This window comes from Carassius auratus, chromosome 14 (assembly GCF_003368295.1).
Source record: "Carassius auratus strain Wakin chromosome 14, ASM336829v1, whole genome shotgun sequence".
Lineage (NCBI taxonomy): Eukaryota > Metazoa > Chordata > Actinopteri > Cypriniformes > Cyprinidae > Carassius > Carassius auratus.
The window spans coordinates 14,326,930-14,345,815 of NC_039256.1; the positions used below are offsets into that span (position 1 = coordinate 14,326,930).

General features: G+C 37.3%; 3 protein-coding genes across 4 annotated transcripts in view; 2 read left to right on the plus strand and 1 right to left on the minus strand.

The window, feature by feature from the left end:
• The window catches only part of LOC113113743 (PH and SEC7 domain-containing protein 2-like), a 33,825-nt gene extending 24,561 nt beyond the window's left edge, over positions 1-9,264 (plus strand). Inside the window, exons 8-16 of one of the 2 annotated variants that reach the window (XR_003293627.1) lie at positions 1,160-1,250; positions 1,600-1,643; positions 1,778-1,968; positions 3,341-3,411; positions 3,912-4,069; positions 4,228-4,372; positions 4,946-5,089; positions 5,473-8,704; positions 8,805-9,264. Coding sequence is in view for 1 of the 2 variants with exons in the window: in XM_026280197.1 (XP_026135982.1) it covers positions 1,161-1,250; positions 1,600-1,643; positions 1,778-1,968; positions 3,341-3,411; positions 3,912-4,069; positions 4,228-4,372; positions 4,946-5,089; positions 5,473-5,679 (1,050 nt within the window). In the remaining variant the exon portion in view is untranslated. Of the gene's footprint in view, positions 1-1,159; positions 1,251-1,599; positions 1,644-1,777; positions 1,969-3,340; positions 3,412-3,911; positions 4,070-4,227; positions 4,373-4,945; positions 5,090-5,472 lie in introns of both variants that reach the window. The other variant, XM_026280197.1, reaches the window with a different exon arrangement.
• Positions 9,265-11,778: 2,514 nt separating this feature from the next.
• On the minus strand, positions 11,779-17,944 carry purab (purine-rich element binding protein Ab). The gene has a single exon (XM_026280202.1). The coding sequence runs from the start codon at positions 17,906-17,908 to the stop codon at positions 17,075-17,077; it is 834 nt and encodes a 277-aa protein (XP_026135987.1). The 5' UTR covers positions 17,909-17,944; the 3' UTR covers positions 11,779-17,074.
• Positions 17,945-18,017: 73 nt separating this feature from the next.
• nrg2b (neuregulin 2b) overlaps positions 18,018-18,886 on the plus strand; it is a 73,876-nt gene continuing 73,007 nt past the window's right edge. The window contains exons 1-2 of the mRNA XM_026280198.1: positions 18,018-18,087; positions 18,440-18,673. The gene's annotated coding sequence lies outside the window, so the exon portion shown is untranslated. The remainder of the gene's footprint in view (positions 18,088-18,439; positions 18,674-18,886) is intronic.

The window sequence follows — 18,886 nt, forward strand, 5'->3', positions numbered from 1 at the left end:
GCAGGTGGTAAGTGCTTCTCTCTCCTCCTCTGTTCTTCTTTGTGTGTTTCTTCTCTTTTAATGGCTTCAGCTTTAATGTGTTTTCAGAACGTTTTCATCCATCATTCGTGGAATATTACTCATCTAAAGTAGATCTCTGTGGTAGGAGGGGGACAGACAGACTGAGATATTGATGTGTGTTGGTTGTGATGTGTAGAATGGTTGGTCTGGTTTGATACTGCCATCTGCTGACAGCTTTGTCAACTGCATGGAGTTCAGAAAAACTGGTGTGGTTCTGAATAGAGTTTGTTTTTTTCTCTAAGGTTTTATTTCTGTATTGTTACACTTACACTTACATTTTGTAATCACTCAGTTTTCAATATGGTGATGTATATTTACAAAAGATTCCCATGGGACCTTAGATTCTGCCAAAAGACTTTACTAAATGATAAAATACAGTTATTGTTACTGCTGTAAACCATAATAAATTAATATGGTATCTGCTTCAAACTATGCAAGAAGCTTTCACAATCTTTGTTAATATAGTTTATGTATCTGAAAAGCATCAATTGTGCTACAGACATGAGTTATGCGTCAAATCATGCAGTTTGTTGAAGAGAGGTTTATTATCACTTTTCTAAGTAAGCAGGCATATTTTCTTTCTGGCAGGTGATAAATGGGGTGTAAAATTCACACAGATTTACACTGAAGTAGATCTCGAGTCATATTAGTTCTAGTCATTAGTTCTAGAAGATTTTCTTCCATTAATTTTAGTAGATAGATAGATAGATAGATAGATTTATCTTTTTTAATGTAAGTACAATTGAGAAGTTATAAGTGACGTTTTGCCTCTTTTTCCAAATCTTTAAATAATTGTTAAGAAGTGGATGCTGTGGATTTAACAGCCCTCAAGCAATTTCCTCAATTGTGATTCACAGCCACAGTTTTTAATCATGTCACTGAATAATTAATCAATTAAGTTTAAAGAAAAATGTTATGATGCATTCCTACCCTTGTTAGAAGAATAATATTAAATCAATCTGTATACACTAGTCTTAGATGGCAACTGTTTTAAAGGATAGTTTAGCATAGGGTCAGTTGTTTCCGTCAGTGATATGATGATACTTACTGACATGTATGTCATAATTGTTGTAACATGTTATTGTTTTATTATATTCAAGAATATTGGGAAGAAGATGTCTTGCCAGCAGTTCATTAGCAATCTGGACGGCCTCAACGACGGCAAAGATTTTCCCAAAGAATCGCTCAAGGTAACACAACAGCAGACATGCCGATGCTTATATTATTATCATCAACAAACAGCGGTATGAAAAAGAAACACCGCTTCAGAAAAACACATGCATGTTTACTGATAGAGTGTGATTTCTCACCAAACCTGACTGATTTCATTAAAACACACTCGAAATGCAGTAACCACATGATGCGCATATTATAATTGCATTTTTGAATGCAACAAAAGACGCATTCGTTTTCAAATTGGATTCAAAAGCATATTGTTTCATATGCTCAGTCCTATAAGCCTGTCTGACTGTATTGGTGCAGATGTGGTGTTTCAGACTTACAGTATTAACAGTCTCATATGTCTCTGTCCTGGTTTAGGTGCTCTATAACTCAATAAAGAACGAGAAGCTGGAGTGGGCGATGTGAGTATCCAATATCATTCCCAGGAGTCAAGTGCGCTCGCATTATCATGTGACTTCTGGAGCTAATCTGCATGTGATGTGCGCAGTACCTGCACATGTGCATTAATGCTGCTTAATCTGCTCTGTTTCTGCAGTGAGGAAGAGGAGTTGAGGAAGAGTCTGTCGGAGCTGGTGGAGGATCAGTGTGAGGTGGGAGGGAAGAGGGTTGTCAGGGTAACGGACGGCAGTAACCCTTTCATCGCCATTCCACTTTTACTCAATGCTGTGACGTACAAACACGGCATTCTGACACGCAAAAGCCACGCAGAGATGGACGGCAAACGCAGTACGTGTGTCTTTTGTTTGTTTTGCAAAATCATGCTTTTGGTATTAATTTCCCAGTGCTGTTTCACCATCATTTCATATCCTTTTTCCTTTGTCAGTATCAATATAAGAGGCAAAATATAACAGACAAATAAATGAATAAACACAAAGGTAAATCAAGTTTTCCAAAACCTAGTGTGCTGGCCATTAAGACAACATTTTCAGAGATGTGCTTCCATTTTAATGACACTAAGATGCCTTCATTTGGCAAATAATGTGCTTCCTCATTTTAGCCAAAATTAATGAAAATGTATCTTAACGTTATCTATAGTTTTTATTTCACTATTATTTTTAGTAATTTTATTTAAACTTCTAATTTGTAATTTTTTTTTAAATGTTTTTCATCTAATATTTTTGTTTAGTTTATTTCAGTTTTAGTTCTCTTTATTTATTTACTTCTAACTTGAAAATTATTTTTAATAAGTGTAGTTTTAGTTTTATTTGACAATAACAATTAACAAGCTCAGTGATAAACGTAAAAGAGCTGTTGAATATAAATATACTTATTTTATTAAATGTAGAAAATGTTAGATGAAAGTGGGTTACAAATGAGGACCACAACATATATGTATATGTGTATAAATATGTGTGTGTGTGTGTGTGTGTGTGTGTGTGTGTGTGTGTGTGTGTGTATATATATATATATATATATATATATATATATATATATATATATATATATATATATATATATATATATATGTATATATATATATATATATATATATATATATATATATATATATATATATATATATATATATATACATATATATATATAAGCTATGTATCTTTATAAATATATATATTTTTTTATTAATTTTTTTGCAAGTATATTTATACATATTTAAATTGTTTTATATTTTATAAGTTTAAGTATTTTGTATTATATTTAATGAGTGCTGTTTATTTTTATGTTGCTTAGTTTCACACCCTTAACAACAAGCTAAGTTAAAATCTATTAAAAACAAGTCAAATTCTCAGCCAACACTCCATATGGGTCACTTATAAGATTCCATGACGGTTAGGATGTAGGCTTTCAAGGTAGCTGGCTACCTGGGCAGTAAACAGCAAGTTTTGGAATGCAATAAATCAGCATTATTTAGGACCCGCCAAGATATCTATCTTTTTAATAATTCAGCTGCTTTAATTAAATAAATTAGGTTGTATCTTCCATTGTGGTGGAGTTCATTTGTGAGCAGTGAAGTTTGTTCTAGAGAGCTTCTTTTCTCGACTTGTGTTGCAGCAATCAACAGTGGAGCTCATTAGTGAAGTGTGTCGTTATTCTGTCTCTTTCACAGACACTTTTTCTCTTTTATTCTGTCTCTCTGCAGCCCCAAGAGGACGAAGAGGCTGGAAGAAGTTTTATGCCGTGCTGAAGGGGATGATTCTCTACCTGCAGAAAGTAATTTAAATCTACTTCCCACACACTCACACACACCACACACAGTCATACTATATTTTGCAGTATGTTTACTATAATGTGTAAGAAATAGTCTGCCAAAATGTCCATCAAGAGCCCAATACACTGATTACTGTTTCTTATTTTCATTTAGTTTAAGTTTTTATAATTATTGTTTCAATAAATAATGTTGATTCAATGTATTTATATACACAAATTGTGGGTAAGCAAGCCTGTTTTATTAGTGCTTTCCAGTATTGAATTAAATAAATCCATTCTTCGAAGGATACAGTCTGCACTGTTTTACAATTTGAACAAAATCAGATTTCTTATCTGTTATCTAATCTAGTTCTGCTGCTTGTTTTAGAAACTGCTTTTGTGGGGCCTTAAAATGCTGCACGCAGCTCAGAACGCAGATTTCACAACGCAGCCATTGTCTCTCTATCATTTATTTTCATTTTTGCTTTCACTCATTCTTCTCTCTGTCTCCCCTCTATGGTCAGGATGAGTATAAGCCTGATAAGGATCTGTCAGAGGTGGACCTGAAGAATGCAGTACGGGTTCACCATGCTCTTGCTACTAGGGCCTGTGACTACAGCAAAAGACAGAATGTCCTAAAGCTCAAGACTTCGGACTGGAGAGTCTTCCTCCTGCAGGCTCCGTAAGGATCAAACCTCTGCAGCTGCTCCAAGAATCTTTTTCTTGTTGCTTTTACTATAGCTGGCTATGTCTATGCCACTATGTCACAGAGTACTAGGGGTAGATTGCTTTAATTGTTTTCTTGTTTGACTTTCCCTTTAAATGTGTGTCTTTGTGTAGGAGTGAAGAGGAGATGATGTCATGGATTTTCAGGATTAATCTGGTCACTGCTCTTTTCTCGGCTCCTGCTTTTCCCGCCGCCATCGGCTCCATGAAGAAATTCTGCAGACCACTGCTGCCTTCATCCACAACGAGACTTAACCAGGTGCAAAATACAACTGTAAACAGTCTACAGATTAATGGACTTCATTACATAGTGGAATCATTTAGAAATGTGATTATTATTAATGATGTATTAAACTATTTACTGGTGTCAAAGTAAACACAGTGTGTAAAAGTAATGCACAATACACTGTGAGAATACTGTATCCCATGATGCAGTGGGGTCATATTGACCCTCCTTTTCCAGTCTGACAAATGTACATGGAGCAATTTACTTCTTATTTAATCATTCCTCATTCGTTTATAAACAATAGATTAAAAATGCAACAAACAAAAAGATGCTTCTCGCACTAATTTTGTTCTAGATTTTTTTTAATTTATTCTATAATTAAAAATATATTTAATTATTAATTATATCTTTTTTAAATAATTGTTAATTTGTAATACATTTTTCATAATTATTTTTCAATAATGTAATGATTGAAGGTTTGTGTCAATGGTATAGTAATATAATACTAATGAAATGTACAGCATTGTATAAGCCTGTTGTTGACTGTTCAACAAAAATTGTAGGTGTTGTACAGTATTTACATAATGGTGGCTCTAATTTATACAGGAGGAGCAACTGAAGTCCCATGAGAACAAACTGAAGCAGATTTCTCTGGAGTTGGAGGAACACAAGAGGAGCCCACCAGATCTGACACCCAAGAGCAAAGAATCAGAAGAGTATCGAATCAAAGAGCACTATTTAACTTATGAGGTCAGACCAGTACAAAGTCACCCGTCTCAGAGCTCATATGAATGCTTTTTAGATGTTACAATTATGCTTTAGCTCTTGTATAGGCCTGGTGGAGAAGAACATACAGGTTTGAGTCAAACTCCTTTTAAACTTTAAGTTATCAAATGATTGGTTTTAGCTGATTAAGTACTCATAGGTCATAAAATAGCATCTGTAAAACATCTATATCAGTGCTTCCCAATTGGTGGGTCATGATCAAAAAACATGTCACAAGTCTGTTCTGATCATGGTCCTGGTCAACAGGGAAAATAATGCACATCACAAATAGTAAAATGCAACTAACCTTAACCAATCATTTTAATATAAAGCCATTTTCAACTTAATTTTTTTTCCTCTGTCTGCAGAAATGTCGCTATGAGACGTACGTCAGCCTCCTGCAGGCCAAGTTTCGTGCAGGAAGTGATGATTTGGATAAGATTGAAGCCAGTCTGTTCAGCGGGGAGGCGAAAGAAGGTTACCTGCGGAAAACTCAGTCTAGCCCGTCAATCAGCCAAGGTCAGGGGGTCAACGGACGGGCAGGTCATAAACACGCCCCAGAGCACAATAGCTGAAGAGCCTTCTTTGACCTCTGAACTCATGCGACACACTCACGTCTGAGCCTGACTGCAGTGGGTTTGAATACGTGAGACAGAGTTGAGAGAAATACAAACGTAGCATTATAATTAATATTTCAATGTACAGTAAATTTATTATGACCATTATATGTATTATTAGTATTATTACTACAACAATAAACATTGTTAATAATGCTATGAACGTTATGTGCCAAAAACGAAAAATGAGGAGACCAAGACTGTATAAGTGGGAAGAAATGACAACACTGCATATAAAGTGAAGTGAAAGAGAACTGCGTCTTCACAAATGTGTTGCAGAGGATGCACTGTGACATGCAGTCACGTAGTGATGTCATTTAGAATTTACAGTGACACACAAAGAGATTCATTCAGATTCAATTAAAGGGACAGTTCAGCCAAAAATGAAAAATCTGACATCGTTCCAAATCTGTACGATTTTCTTCTGAGGAACATAGAAGATTTTGAAGAACAACATCACACCCCATTTACTTCCTTTGTAGGAAAAAAAAAAATTTCTCAAAATATCTTTTATCATACAGGTTTTGAATGACTTGAAGACAAGATTTAAATTTTTTGGGTGAACTTGAACTTCGCTTTTAGAAGTGTTATGAAGGCAAAAAGCATTACATCACACTGACATCACAAAGCAACAATATGATGCTTTGGGATACTAGGTAAAATGTGTGTTGTTTATTTCAATGTTAAAGTCAGTTTAATATGCGGCGACGACAAAGTATTTTGTCAAAGTATGATTCTTACATGCATTGTTCAGCATAATAATCTTCACAAATGGACAAACTTTTTAGAATTTTGAAACCTAAATATAGTCACTAAAAGTAAAAATCTAAACATAGTCTATGAACAAATTACACCACGGTCACTTGACTTCAACTTCTCCACCATTAACCTTCCAACAACAACAAAAAACATTTTACCTGAAAGTCTGAATTAGGATAGTTTGCTAGAGTGCAATAATAAACACAACAAGGCTGTTAAAGTGAGTAGATAAGCTTTCCTCTTTATCATGATAATGTTTAAAGGCATTGTTCACCCAAAAATGAAAATTACGTAATTAATTACCCTGTTGTCGTTCCAAAACCATAAGACCTTCGTTCATCTTCAGAACACAAATAAGGATATTTTTAATGAAACCCGATAGCTTTCTGACCCTGCATAGACAGCAATGTAACTACTGTACCAAGTTTAAGGCCCAAAAAGGTAGTAAAGACATTGTTAAAATAGTCCATGTTACACCAGTGGTTCAACCACAATGTTATGAAGCTACAAGAATACCTTTTGTACACAAAGACACAAAAATACCATTACCAACCATTTCAGTTCCTCCGTGTCAGTCTTAGATGCACATTCATAAGAAAACCACGACACATGCGTGTGTTGATTTGTTGAATAAAGTCATTGGGTCTCATTCACTAAATATGCGTAGGCACAGATTTTTGCATGAAATTTGCGTACGGACGTTTTCACGAATAAATCATGATTCATCAAAAACTTTCGTACTAAAATTTATTCTAAATGTACGAAAAGATTCAAGAACAACTTATACCACACGTACGCAATAATCATGTACAAGGGTAAGAGGCCTTTAATATGTTAATATGAATATGTTAAGAACCCTGTATAATTAGATGTCATTGATACATTATAATTACAGTTCCAATTTATATATATATATATATATATATTAGAGGTCCAAACAACAATCACCTGATCTATCATTATAAAAGGGGTGATTAATGTGTCTCATCTTGTGTTTAGAGGCATGGCACACTTGGTACTGCTTGAAGACATCGCGGCGCGTGCTCTAAGGAGAGAGCGCGTCTTTAGAGAGCGCACAGATATGTTCGCGGAGAGTGACGAATGGCTGTTCAGTCGCTTTAGGTTGCCCAGAGAAGTCCTCATTAATTTATGCAACTCACTGGAATCACACCTAAACCACATCACCGACCGCTCTCACCCTGTACCACCTTATCTCCAAACCTGTGTAATTCTTTTTTTTACCTGTGCCCGTTATGCCAGTGGATTCACTTTTAAATAACACATTTTTCCTGGCTTCCATATCCGACAGCAAAACCTCACGTTCATTATCTTTAAAGTTATTTTTCTTTTCTTTTGTTTCGATGCCATAATTGTCTTTCTCTGTACAAGTGCCTCGTTGTGGAAAGCCCTTATATGGAGCTGGTTTGGGCGTGAATTATGCTAATTACTGACCTTGTGCACGCGGGCACTCATTTAGAAGACTCCAAATTCACTAACAGAAGAAAGAGTTTAAGAACAAGCTCATGCGCGTACGCACGTGTTGTGAATTAGACGGAAAGTTCTCGTGAGAAGTTCAAATGTGCGTATAAATAAGAAAATTGTACGCAATTATTAGTGAATGAGACCCATTATCTTTTGTCACATTTGCAATTCTGTCATGGCACAGAAATTACACATTTCACCTTTAAATAAATCATGACATCACTTTTCAGTGTTTGACATTCTTTACGACATCACGACGTGTGTCTGTCCCACGGCTGTGTGTGGTAATGGCTTCCTGATTGACAGGTCTGGTTTAGATGTAGCATTTGATGTAATCTTGAGGCGCTCACAGTTTCGGCCTCATGAAGCAGCCAGTTTAAGGGCCTAGCCGCACGTTGGGGTGCATGTAAAGATGTAAAGATTCATGTGGGCTGTCTGTAGTGTTATACAACTACCCCCTTGTAATTATTTATTATGTAATATTTATTAATTGTACTTTTTTTCTCCTTTTGGAGCCAATATTAGCGGGAAGAAGCTTGTAAAGATGACTATGTTTGACACTCAATTAGTTTAACCCGCAACATTGTTTTTTAACTCTCTTAACTGAAGAGCTGATGGCTGATTAATGGATCCAGGGATATGTTGGATGTTGGAAAATACAGTGTCTTAACACGGGACAGGGTATGGGACATTGTAATTGTATGCGCACAAGCAAGGAAGGAAGACTGCAAGTTGAGTCTGGGTATGCAAAACAGTGACAAACATTTCAGACTGAAAGTGACGCCCTCATTTTCTCTATTCAGTGGACCACAAAGCCGCTATGTGTTTCTATGTGCCTGCAGAAAATTCAACCTGGACTGAATATTGAGCAGCAGGACTGCAAACAACACACCACGAACCTCCCTGCCTCTTCATCTGAATCACTGTAGCGAATCGAAATGTCTCAATCCTGGAAACGTGTCACTTTTGAGGAAGAGAATTGTTCTTGAGCCACCAAATAGGACTCTGAAACTTAACGGTACAAACTTTGAGCAAGTGCAAGTAGATTTTTATAGTCCTGTTTTAAAGCATGAGGACACTGAAAGTGAGAGAATGAGCTTTTGGCTCTTTTATGCTTTATGGATGTGGAATGATGTAAGAGCTGCAATTTTATACATTCTTAGTAATGGCTTTCTTAAAGGGACCTCTATAGCCTACTTTTCGCTTTGGCTGTTGTGCTAACATGATTTTCCCGTTTAGGGTAGAACTCAGACGCTGTTGTAATAAAAGATTGTGATGATTATTTCACCATCTCTGCCTGTATGGAAGGAGTCTGTGTGTTTCATCTCATTTAAAGTCCTTATTTCTGCCACACAGGTTAGTAGGAGCTCATTTGCCAAGTGTTGCATTAATCCTTTACAGAACAGCACTGGTATATCTTTCTTCTCATATCTAATGTCTTTATTGTAATGCAAAATCATAGTTTTTTTTTTTTTTTTGGAAAATTCTATTACATTATTATCAAGCAGGTTTTACCAATTAACATATCTAAGGCAGCAATTTTTCAAGTCAACATGAAACGGCAACACATTTTACTTCTGCTTGGTGACACTAGTTGAAAAGAAAGTAAATTTAGTGGGAACAAGTCTCCTCTGAAATAACATGCACTGAATAATCCACCCACAATAAGACAAAGAGATAAACTCAAAAGAGTTTAAAATGTCAGTTATAATATAGAGCACTGAAAGAATGAGTCCTAAAATTCAGTATTTTTGCACCTTTATTTCCATCGTCCCAATGTCACCATGGGTTTTTTGAATGAGTTTTTAGTTAAACATCTTAAAAATTTTATGTGATTAATGCAAAGCCCTTATCCCTTTTTATTCAGCAATTTAAAATACATAATACCCCATTTATGATATTTGTTAAAGCTTTTCCTTTTCTTGAAAAAGGCCTTTTGCTAACAAATAGTACTACAGATGTTGTTGGGGGACATTAAACATCATCAAACCAAACAGACAACCTATCCCTAACCCTAAATCTACTCACAATATTTATTTTAAATAAAGTTTGAACAAGTTTACATCTGCCAACAGTATTTAGGCTTCAAAGTTCATGAAATTTGTATTTTGTGAATCTTTATTTTGATGATTGCTATTTCAGATATTTCTAGAAAATGTAGCCTCAGATGTAGGCCAGACATGATAACACTTCTACAATTCCTGTAGCCAAGCACTTTCATATTATACTATTGTTTTCTAATTATATATAAAGTTAATTGCCTGTAATAGACTTTAGAAACTGCAGTGAGAACATGTGCATTGATGGCTTTCAGTAGTTTTTCAGTATTTAAAGCTTGTTGGGCAGCTCGTTATAGGGATAGTTCACCCAAAAATGAAAATTCTGTAATTACTCACCCTCATGTCGTTCCAAACCCATCAGACCTTTGCTCATCTTCGGAAAACAAATTGAGTTATTGTTGATGAAATCTGATAGCTTTCTGACCCTTCACAGACAGCAACGCAACTGAAATGTTCCCAGTCCCAGAAACATAGCAAGGTCATCTGTAAAATAGTCCATATGACATCAGGGGTTCATCCGTAATTTTACGAAGATCACAAATTCTTTTTGTGCCCAAAGGAAACAAAAATAATGACTTTAACAATTATGGTTGAATCCCTTATGTCACATTGACTGTTTTACAGATGTCCTTTTTTATGTTTCTCTGCATTAATCATGCTAATTTATGCTATTCCTTGCTGTCTGTGGAGATTCAGATAGCTCTCGGATTTCATCAAAAATATCTTAAATTGCATTCCTTAGATGAATGACTGTCTTAAGGGTTTGGAACGACATATATTAAATATCAAGTTGAGTAAAAATTGTAGTTTTGTGACTTTCAGTCTGTCTGTTATCACTGACATTATTTGAAAGCTAAATGCTAGAGCGGATGCTAAACAAACTAAATTTAAGTATTGAAATAAAGGTCCCACTTTTTATTACGTGGCCTTAACTACTATGTACTTACACTTAATCATTTGGTGCATTGAACTTATATTTTTAAAATACCCAGATGTAATTACATTTTATAATTAATTTGTATAATTTGATTTATAATTACACTGTTGACCCATCCCTTCCACCTTAACCCACTCTTAAACCTACTCATACCACAAAACCTGTCCCTAACCTTACCCACCTCAATAGCAGCAAAAGTGTTTTGTAAAACAATAAGAACACAATAAGTACATTGTACTCATTTTTTTTTTAAGTATAGTAGTCAACATTTGAAGTGGATCAAGAGAGTTTATCAAAACCGTCCTAGGACAACTTTGATGAAAATGTTTTGATCCACTTCAGATGTTGACTAGTTTACCTAATAGTTAAGGCCATTTAATATAAAGTCCAACCAAAAAAATCATCCTGCATAGCCCAATCAAATGCTCTCTGTGAAAGAGCCCCTCCTGCCAATACAACCTAGCTCTAGCAATAGCAAGTCTCTTGGTTCTCAACTGTGGCATAAACAATAAAGGGAAAAAAAAAGATTATTCTGTTAATGCATGAAACTCCCATTTCAATTGAAAACACATGGGTTAAAGCAGGTTATTTTAAAGCAATTTGAGTTTGAATTTGAGTAAAGCAATTTTAAAGAACTATTAGTTTCATGTCAGCATGTACTAGCTTGATGCTTTTAATGGATAATTTACCCAAAAATGAAAAGTCAGTGGAGTCCAAACAACTTCGATGACACAATTGTAATTTTTGGGTCAACCATTCTTCTAAAGCGCCACTGAAAGTGGACGTAAGAATCAAAAAAGAACACGAAAAACAATCATCACTAGGGAGGAATGGATGATTTATTGCAATTAGTCATTTTCAGACACAAAGGCTTTCCAACTCAAGAACAACATACGTACCTGTACAAAAACACACTTGTTACCAAGAAACGTAAATTTGAATCAAATTGTGAGAACACACAAACAGCCAAGGGAACAAACAGAGGATGCAGAAGAGGAGGATGTTTGTTGCAATGATGAAGAGTAGAACACAATGGATTTCTAAGCCAATTTAAGCACCATATTCATGTTATAGGAAAGGCTGAACTGAATACCTTTGAATGTATGACTAAAGTTTAACATGGGTACACACATGAGAATAATCATCACAGTATTTTATCATTAGACATTTTTAACCAACTAAAGAAAATAACAGTTGGTGCACTACTTAGTCATCATGCAATTTATTTTAGTAAACCTTCTGTAACACAGACAAAATAGACTTCAATATGTAGAAGAACTTCATAGATTTCTGCCAAACAGCAATTGTCACAAAGCCTGGAAAGTAATTATAGAATCTTTGAATGTGAGGTCACCTATCAAAAATAATATGCAGATTTTTTTTAATTTTCTTTATATATTTAAAGTGCAAGTATTTTATCCATTTGATTCAATGCTTTCTGTAAGTATAAAATACAAAGGAAAAAACAGCAATATGCTTTTTCCTATATACATTTCCTATGCATATAGGAACACATATATAGGAATCATATACATATTTATGTATTTTTATATATCTATATATATATGCTATCTTTTTTAATAAAGAGGAGCATCATATGTAACAAACCATATATACACACACATCACAGGTCATATATATATTTTTAAGTACAACACATTTGATAGGGAATAAAAAGGAAATGGTTGGTAGGATATGTGAATACCCTCCTTGTGCATTGACCCTTAATGCAGGACCCTTCTCAGACAGTCTGCTTAATACGCAAAACGCTTACAGTTACATGCCAAGCAGGTCAAAGCCTTGAGCTTGTGAGACCGGAGGAACGTGAAGAATGAGAACTAACCCAAGTTGGTGACTGGCCGTGGTTTAACAGGAAAGGGGATCGGATGCGCGCACACACACACACGCTTCATGAGATTAACACAAAGATCAAGTTAAAAGGTTGCGCTTCGCTCTTTGTATTGGAAACTGCAGATACGTGAGGGCTTTAAGGTGTATGTGCAGCTCCATTAGTTAAGTTATGTTCATTAAGGACAGGTGACGTGCGAATCAGCACCTGGAATTGGAGAAAAGACTGAAATTGCTAGAGTACCAGCCAGAGTACCATCTAATTTTTTGTCCCCACAACCTTTTGTGCATCAAACCAATACTGGTCTTTGCTGATGGAGAGCTCGAACACTATTACATAAGAAAGTCTGGCTGTACGATGCCCCCCAGACAGGTCTGAGCCATTTAGTAGCCAACAGCACCTTAATGAGTGACTTAAAACATGTGCGTATTTGATCGAGGGTCCATTTTTTTTCACTAAAAAAAATATCCTTAAAATGTGACTTCCAGTTTAATTTTCGTACTGTGGCACACATCGAACAGTTTTCGTAATCAGATCCGGGCAGTGATAGGAAAAAGATTTACCGGTCTCAAGAGGAAAAGAAATATAACAGTGTACAAATAGATTTAAAATAGCCCTACAAGAGAAGCATGCAGTTTCAGATTCAGTCTTGAAGAGATGCAAGGATATCGAGCGAGACAAAGTGCGCATGTATGCTTTAATATTGTGCAGTGGTAAACAAGAGACCAAACGCTTTGCAGGAATAATGCCAGCCTTGATCCCGTATAGACTTCCTCATGTGCTTAGCACAAAATGGGCCTTTAGCATGGGAGTATGTGGCTAGAAACCCCAAAACTGTCCATAGGCTGGTGGATTTAATAAAGGTCTCGTTTTTACAAAACCCCACATAACCATGCATTTTTGACGTTTGGGTCTGACAGAAACAGGCTTTTCACTGCAACACTAGTGAGCTGGCTTATGTCGAGAGAGGGTTTGAGGAAAAAAAGCCTTCATCTTTTTTCCTAACACATTCATAAGATATATTTTATCAAATAAATAGTTATTGAATACCTCTGACTGAAGCATTTGCATTTAACATTGGCTAAAATAAAAAAATACATATATACTACCTACTGAGTATTAAACTACTCCAACCACCGAGAAGCTTTCTAAGTGACTACTTTTAGGTCAATCAGGATCGCATCTGATTGACAGAGAGCAGATTTGCCGCCATATACGCAGGTGATTTCAGATGGTCCCCGTTTGTGGTGACTGGTTTAGTTCGTAGAATAACTTTCAAAAAGGTTAGTTTCATACACAGAGACATGTTTCGATTAGAGTGAGCCTCCAGCGTACATTTTTTGTCGTTGCAGGGGACGAGTATCAACACACACAAAATGCCGACCTCACACAAGATTCATTCATCCCACAGAATCCGAACCCCCCTCGGACCCCTAGAGGTAGCCATCAGTAATGCCTTTTCAAAAACATTGCATTATTGTCTTCTAGAGTAGTTTTTCTTTTAATGATTTTGTAGCGTTTACATTCATAGTTCGATTCCGATGGAATATATGATTGGATTAACAAAAACAGAATGGCAAATGTTTAATTTGACTGATTTGAATGAGTAGTTTGAATTTTTTTTTTTTAGATATATAGTTATCACGCCATCATTCATTGATTTTGTAAGATTTCCAATCAGGCACTGAATAGAGTACCCATTAAAATATTTTTTTAGGAATAGTTTTGCTTTGGGGGTCTGAAGGGGTCGTGAATCTGCGGCGGGACTGAATTTTGAGCAATGCCACCATTGGCACGCAGCCTACAATATATTGCACACGATACTAAAAAGTTAGCAATGTAACTTTAGTGAGAAAAGTAAAATCTCAAGGTGCGATGAGACAAAGTTGACAACAAATGAATTAAGCAACTGATAAGACCGGCAGAAGTTAATCCCACAAACGGGGATATTAGCACCATACAAAAAAATCATACAGGCTACTGCCTCGGCCGTAAGTCTACTAATATAGGCCTACATTAGAATAATGCTGGGCTGTAGCAAGAAACATATGTACAACCTTACCACACGTTTTTTTTTGTTTTGTTTTGTTTTTTTACACGCAGCTGTCACTTTTGTTTTGTTTTTTTACACCGAGCACGAGGAGCAGACCTCCACCACCTTTAGGTGACTAGTTGCATTCGCGTCTTGCCAGAATTACCTACATTGACAAGCAAAAAAACGGTTTACGTCTTAATATTTTTTTTTTTTTTTTTACAATTTGCAAAGGCTGGCATTAAGGACAAAACCATACATGGATCGATTCTGCCTTTGAACACTGCCATGGAAAACCAAGTAATTCTGATACGACGTGAACGCAGCACGTCCATGTTTACGTCAGTGCTGTTTGATTACGACATCGTCGTTCTTTTTCCAGCAACGTGGAGAGCCAAGAGGCCGTGGGCCTCTTTCTTTAATTGGCTTGTTGAAGTCATCGAAGAAGCTCCACGGGTGGCAACTATGCCATTGTGACCCCGAACGACAAAGAAAGACAAACAGCGATCGGAAAGAAAATGATCAGACACGTAAAGCATGTAAACGTGTGGAGAATATAAGGCACCAGAGTTGTTTTTTGACGTTGTAGAGGATGCTCCGCGCAGTTATTAACACAACTCGCACTAGTGGACAGCTCCATTTTGAGTACCTACCCCTCTCCCACCCCATCCCCAAAAACAAAATAAAGACAATTTCCCACAGAAAACGTGGGTAATTTCATAAGGATCTAAGTACATCTGATTCACAAAATCATAGTTTATATATCTAAGTTAGCACTTCAATGGCACCATCTGCCCAAATGTCAGAGGGCAATGGTGCAACAGGGTTCGTATTTAACAGGAACAAACGTCAACTGGCTGATTTAGCAATGTCTTCGCTGTGCGGCTACCGAAGCACACATTGCATGACGCGTGCAAACAAACAATCTCATTTGCTTTGTTTTTAGATTTAAAAGGCAAACGAGTAAAGAATATATAGATTTTCTCAAAAGCTTTTCAAGGTGCACTTGGTCATTTTTGGTATATGTGAGCTATGAAGCTGCTTCTGCCATGATAACATGTATTTAGCAAATGAAAGTGACTAATAACATTGAGTTTATGTTGTTAGTTGGCTGGTCACATGATCCCAACATGGCAACCCCTATGATGAAACCATCGAAAAACTGTTTAAACAATGGAAAAATGACCAAGTGCACTTTTTTAGAACCAGAAGGGGTCACATCCATTCATATAAATTGAATAATCTAACAATAGTGCATGTTTAAATATTCACAGCACTCCTGCATAACTGTTCCTTCACTTCTGATGTTCGTTTGCATGTTGAACCTTTGATTCAAACGGTTCCTAAATATTAGCTTTTGTGCTGAAGTCAAAAGTGAGCACTACTTATATATTTCTTCCTCTTTTTCAATTTGCACCTTTGGAAATAGTGTTACACTGCAAAAAAAGGTCCATCTTGTTATCCAGTCAAATACACAGCATCTTTAAAACTATTTACTCCACAAGCAGAACTGTAAGAGTGGGGTCAGTTGCTCCAGTAAGCAACAAGTCAGAGTGACGTCACTCACTTTGCATGATCTCTTTAAAAACCCAAATCTGAATGCTGAATATCAGCAGCATTTTCACATAACTGTTCTTTTTTTAATTAAAGTACATTTTAAAATCTGCAAAATACATCAGGTCATCAGTTTTGACACACGAAGCGGCCGCTTTCATGTAGGCAACATGATTGACAGGTGTCAGTGCTTAAGTGTTTCGAAAGCATATTGAATCGTTTTACAACTGACCCCACTCAGGTGTTTTTTATATAAAGTGTCATTTTACCATTAACTAGGCATGTTCTTTTATTTCAGGTATTGACATTCTTTGCTGTGTCATGAGTGGTCTGAATAAAATTGTGCATTTTTGGATTTGCTACTATATATTAACAGCATATTTATATATTTGTACTGGAAAAACAAGTGGATTTTGCAGTGCACAAGAGCTTGGATGTGTCACACACGTGGGTAAAAAGGGATATACACACACTCCTGCACCATCCTGGACACGGTTCATAGATAATGTTGTCGATAGCAGCGTCTTACTGTTAAATGGTGGGTAAGTGGTTAAGTTCCGGCGATGAGTGAAGAGATGCAACTGTTTGAGTCTGTGAGGGTTGTGTGTGTGTGTAGATCGATTCCACATTACAGTAACGTCTGATTATCATGTCATTCGTTCTTTGCACTCATATATGCATTAGTCCTCGTCCCCTTCGTCCTCGTGCAGGCCCTCCGGTAGCATCTCGCGCGCCCTCCGCTCCCGGCTCCGCTCATGGATCTTCTTCATCTCGTCCGCGTACTTGCAGAAGGTCGTGCCGAATTTGGACCACACTTTGCAGGGCACCGTGATGGAGTTGCGGTAGGTGGGTTTCACCTCGCTGACCCGCATGAAGACGCCGTACTTGTTGGAGCCTACGTCAAAGAAGAAGCGCTTGTTGTCCACCGTCAGCGACGTGCCCTCGGGCAGCTCCGCGGGGTCCTCGTCTACGCCGAAGTCGTCGATGAGTTTGGCCAGCGCGTCGCGGAACTCGATGAGTCCCTGTGCGGGTAGCGCGATGGTCTGGCCTTGCGAGGCTCCCAGGCCGGGCCCGCGGTTGACGGTCTGCCGGATCCGGAGAAACCGCCCCCTCTGGTTCTCCTTCAGATCCATGTAGTACTTCCGATTCTCCCGCACCAGGAACTCGCTCTTAAGCGCCCTCCGGGGCTCGTCCTGCACCGTGTCAGGGTTGCTGGGGCCCAGCTGGGCGTAGTGCTCGATGAAGTCTCCTAGATAGTCGCGGAACTCCACGGCGACGGACATGGAGAGAGTCAGGCGGCTCTTGTTTCCCCCGGCCCCGACCTCTGCTATCTTCAGAAAGCGGCCTTTGGCGTTCTGCTTCACATCCAGATAGAAGCGTTTGTTCTGGATGTCAACACGCTTCGAGGCGAGCTCCTCCGTGTCGTGCTGGAGACGCGACGCGGCGCCCGGGTGCATCGGTCCGGGGCCTGTGGCGAATCCACCGTGCTCACTTCCACTGTCTCTGTCCGCCATGATGCAGCCTCCCCGCTTACCTTCTCTCTCCGTCTCCCTCAACCCTACTGCCAAAGCGACTGCTGCCGAGCGACCCGCAACTCTCGCGAGATCTGCTGCCAGAGACGCTTCCGGAAGGAGGAGACGCAACCTCTGCCACCAGCCTCAACTTGGAACAGATAAGCTGCAAAAAGTTGACAGTAAACAAAACATTTTTAGAGTAACAATAGTCTACATGACATTATACCACAAGTATATACAAGTATACCACTATTTGATTGTCTTAAAAGTAATTGAATGTTTAGAGTTAGCCTATGTAAAGGGTTTAAATGTAGGCTATTTCAACTTTTTTCGTGAAAAAAAATGTAGCTAGTTACATTTATGACCTAGCTTTGATTTTGCAAAGAATAGTATCAAATAATTAAAAAAAAATTTCAAATTCTTTTTTCAAAGAGTAGGTAAGAAACAGGTTTTGCGACATTCTGTAACCATTTGTGGATTCCGATGTATAAACCTAGTTGTCCTAAAATTGCCTTCTCATTTTTTTTTCAGTAGACTGCCAGTTGTTGAAGATTCATGTCATCAACATCTCCACTGACTTCTATATAAAGCCTACACAAACAGAATGGGTTCTTACTGGCGTTGCACATCTTTTAGCATCTTGAAGTCTCCTCCGGTGGAGGAGCTCTATTTCTGCAGTTCGTGAGATTTTTCAGATCAGTAGTGTGTCGGTAAAAGTCACATCAGCGTTAAGATTGCGCATGAAGCAGAAAACTTCTTCATTAGGTAATTTGGATCTTTTTATTGTTCTATTTATTTATTTATTTTTTGTCATTCTTTGGAAGTTTTTAGCCATTGTTTTTTCATTTGTAGCTCATATGTAGATAATCTCTTATATTACCATGACTCGTGTGCATGAGTGTATGTGTGTGTGAAAGAGATGAAAAAATTACTCATTCACAGACAAGATGATAGGGCTTAGCAAGGGTAATGATATGG

Coding starts and splice junctions, on each gene's coding strand:
- purab (XM_026280202.1), bottom strand. CDS start 17,908: ATGGCGGACAGAGACAGTGGAAGTGAGCACGGTGGATTCGCCACAGGC.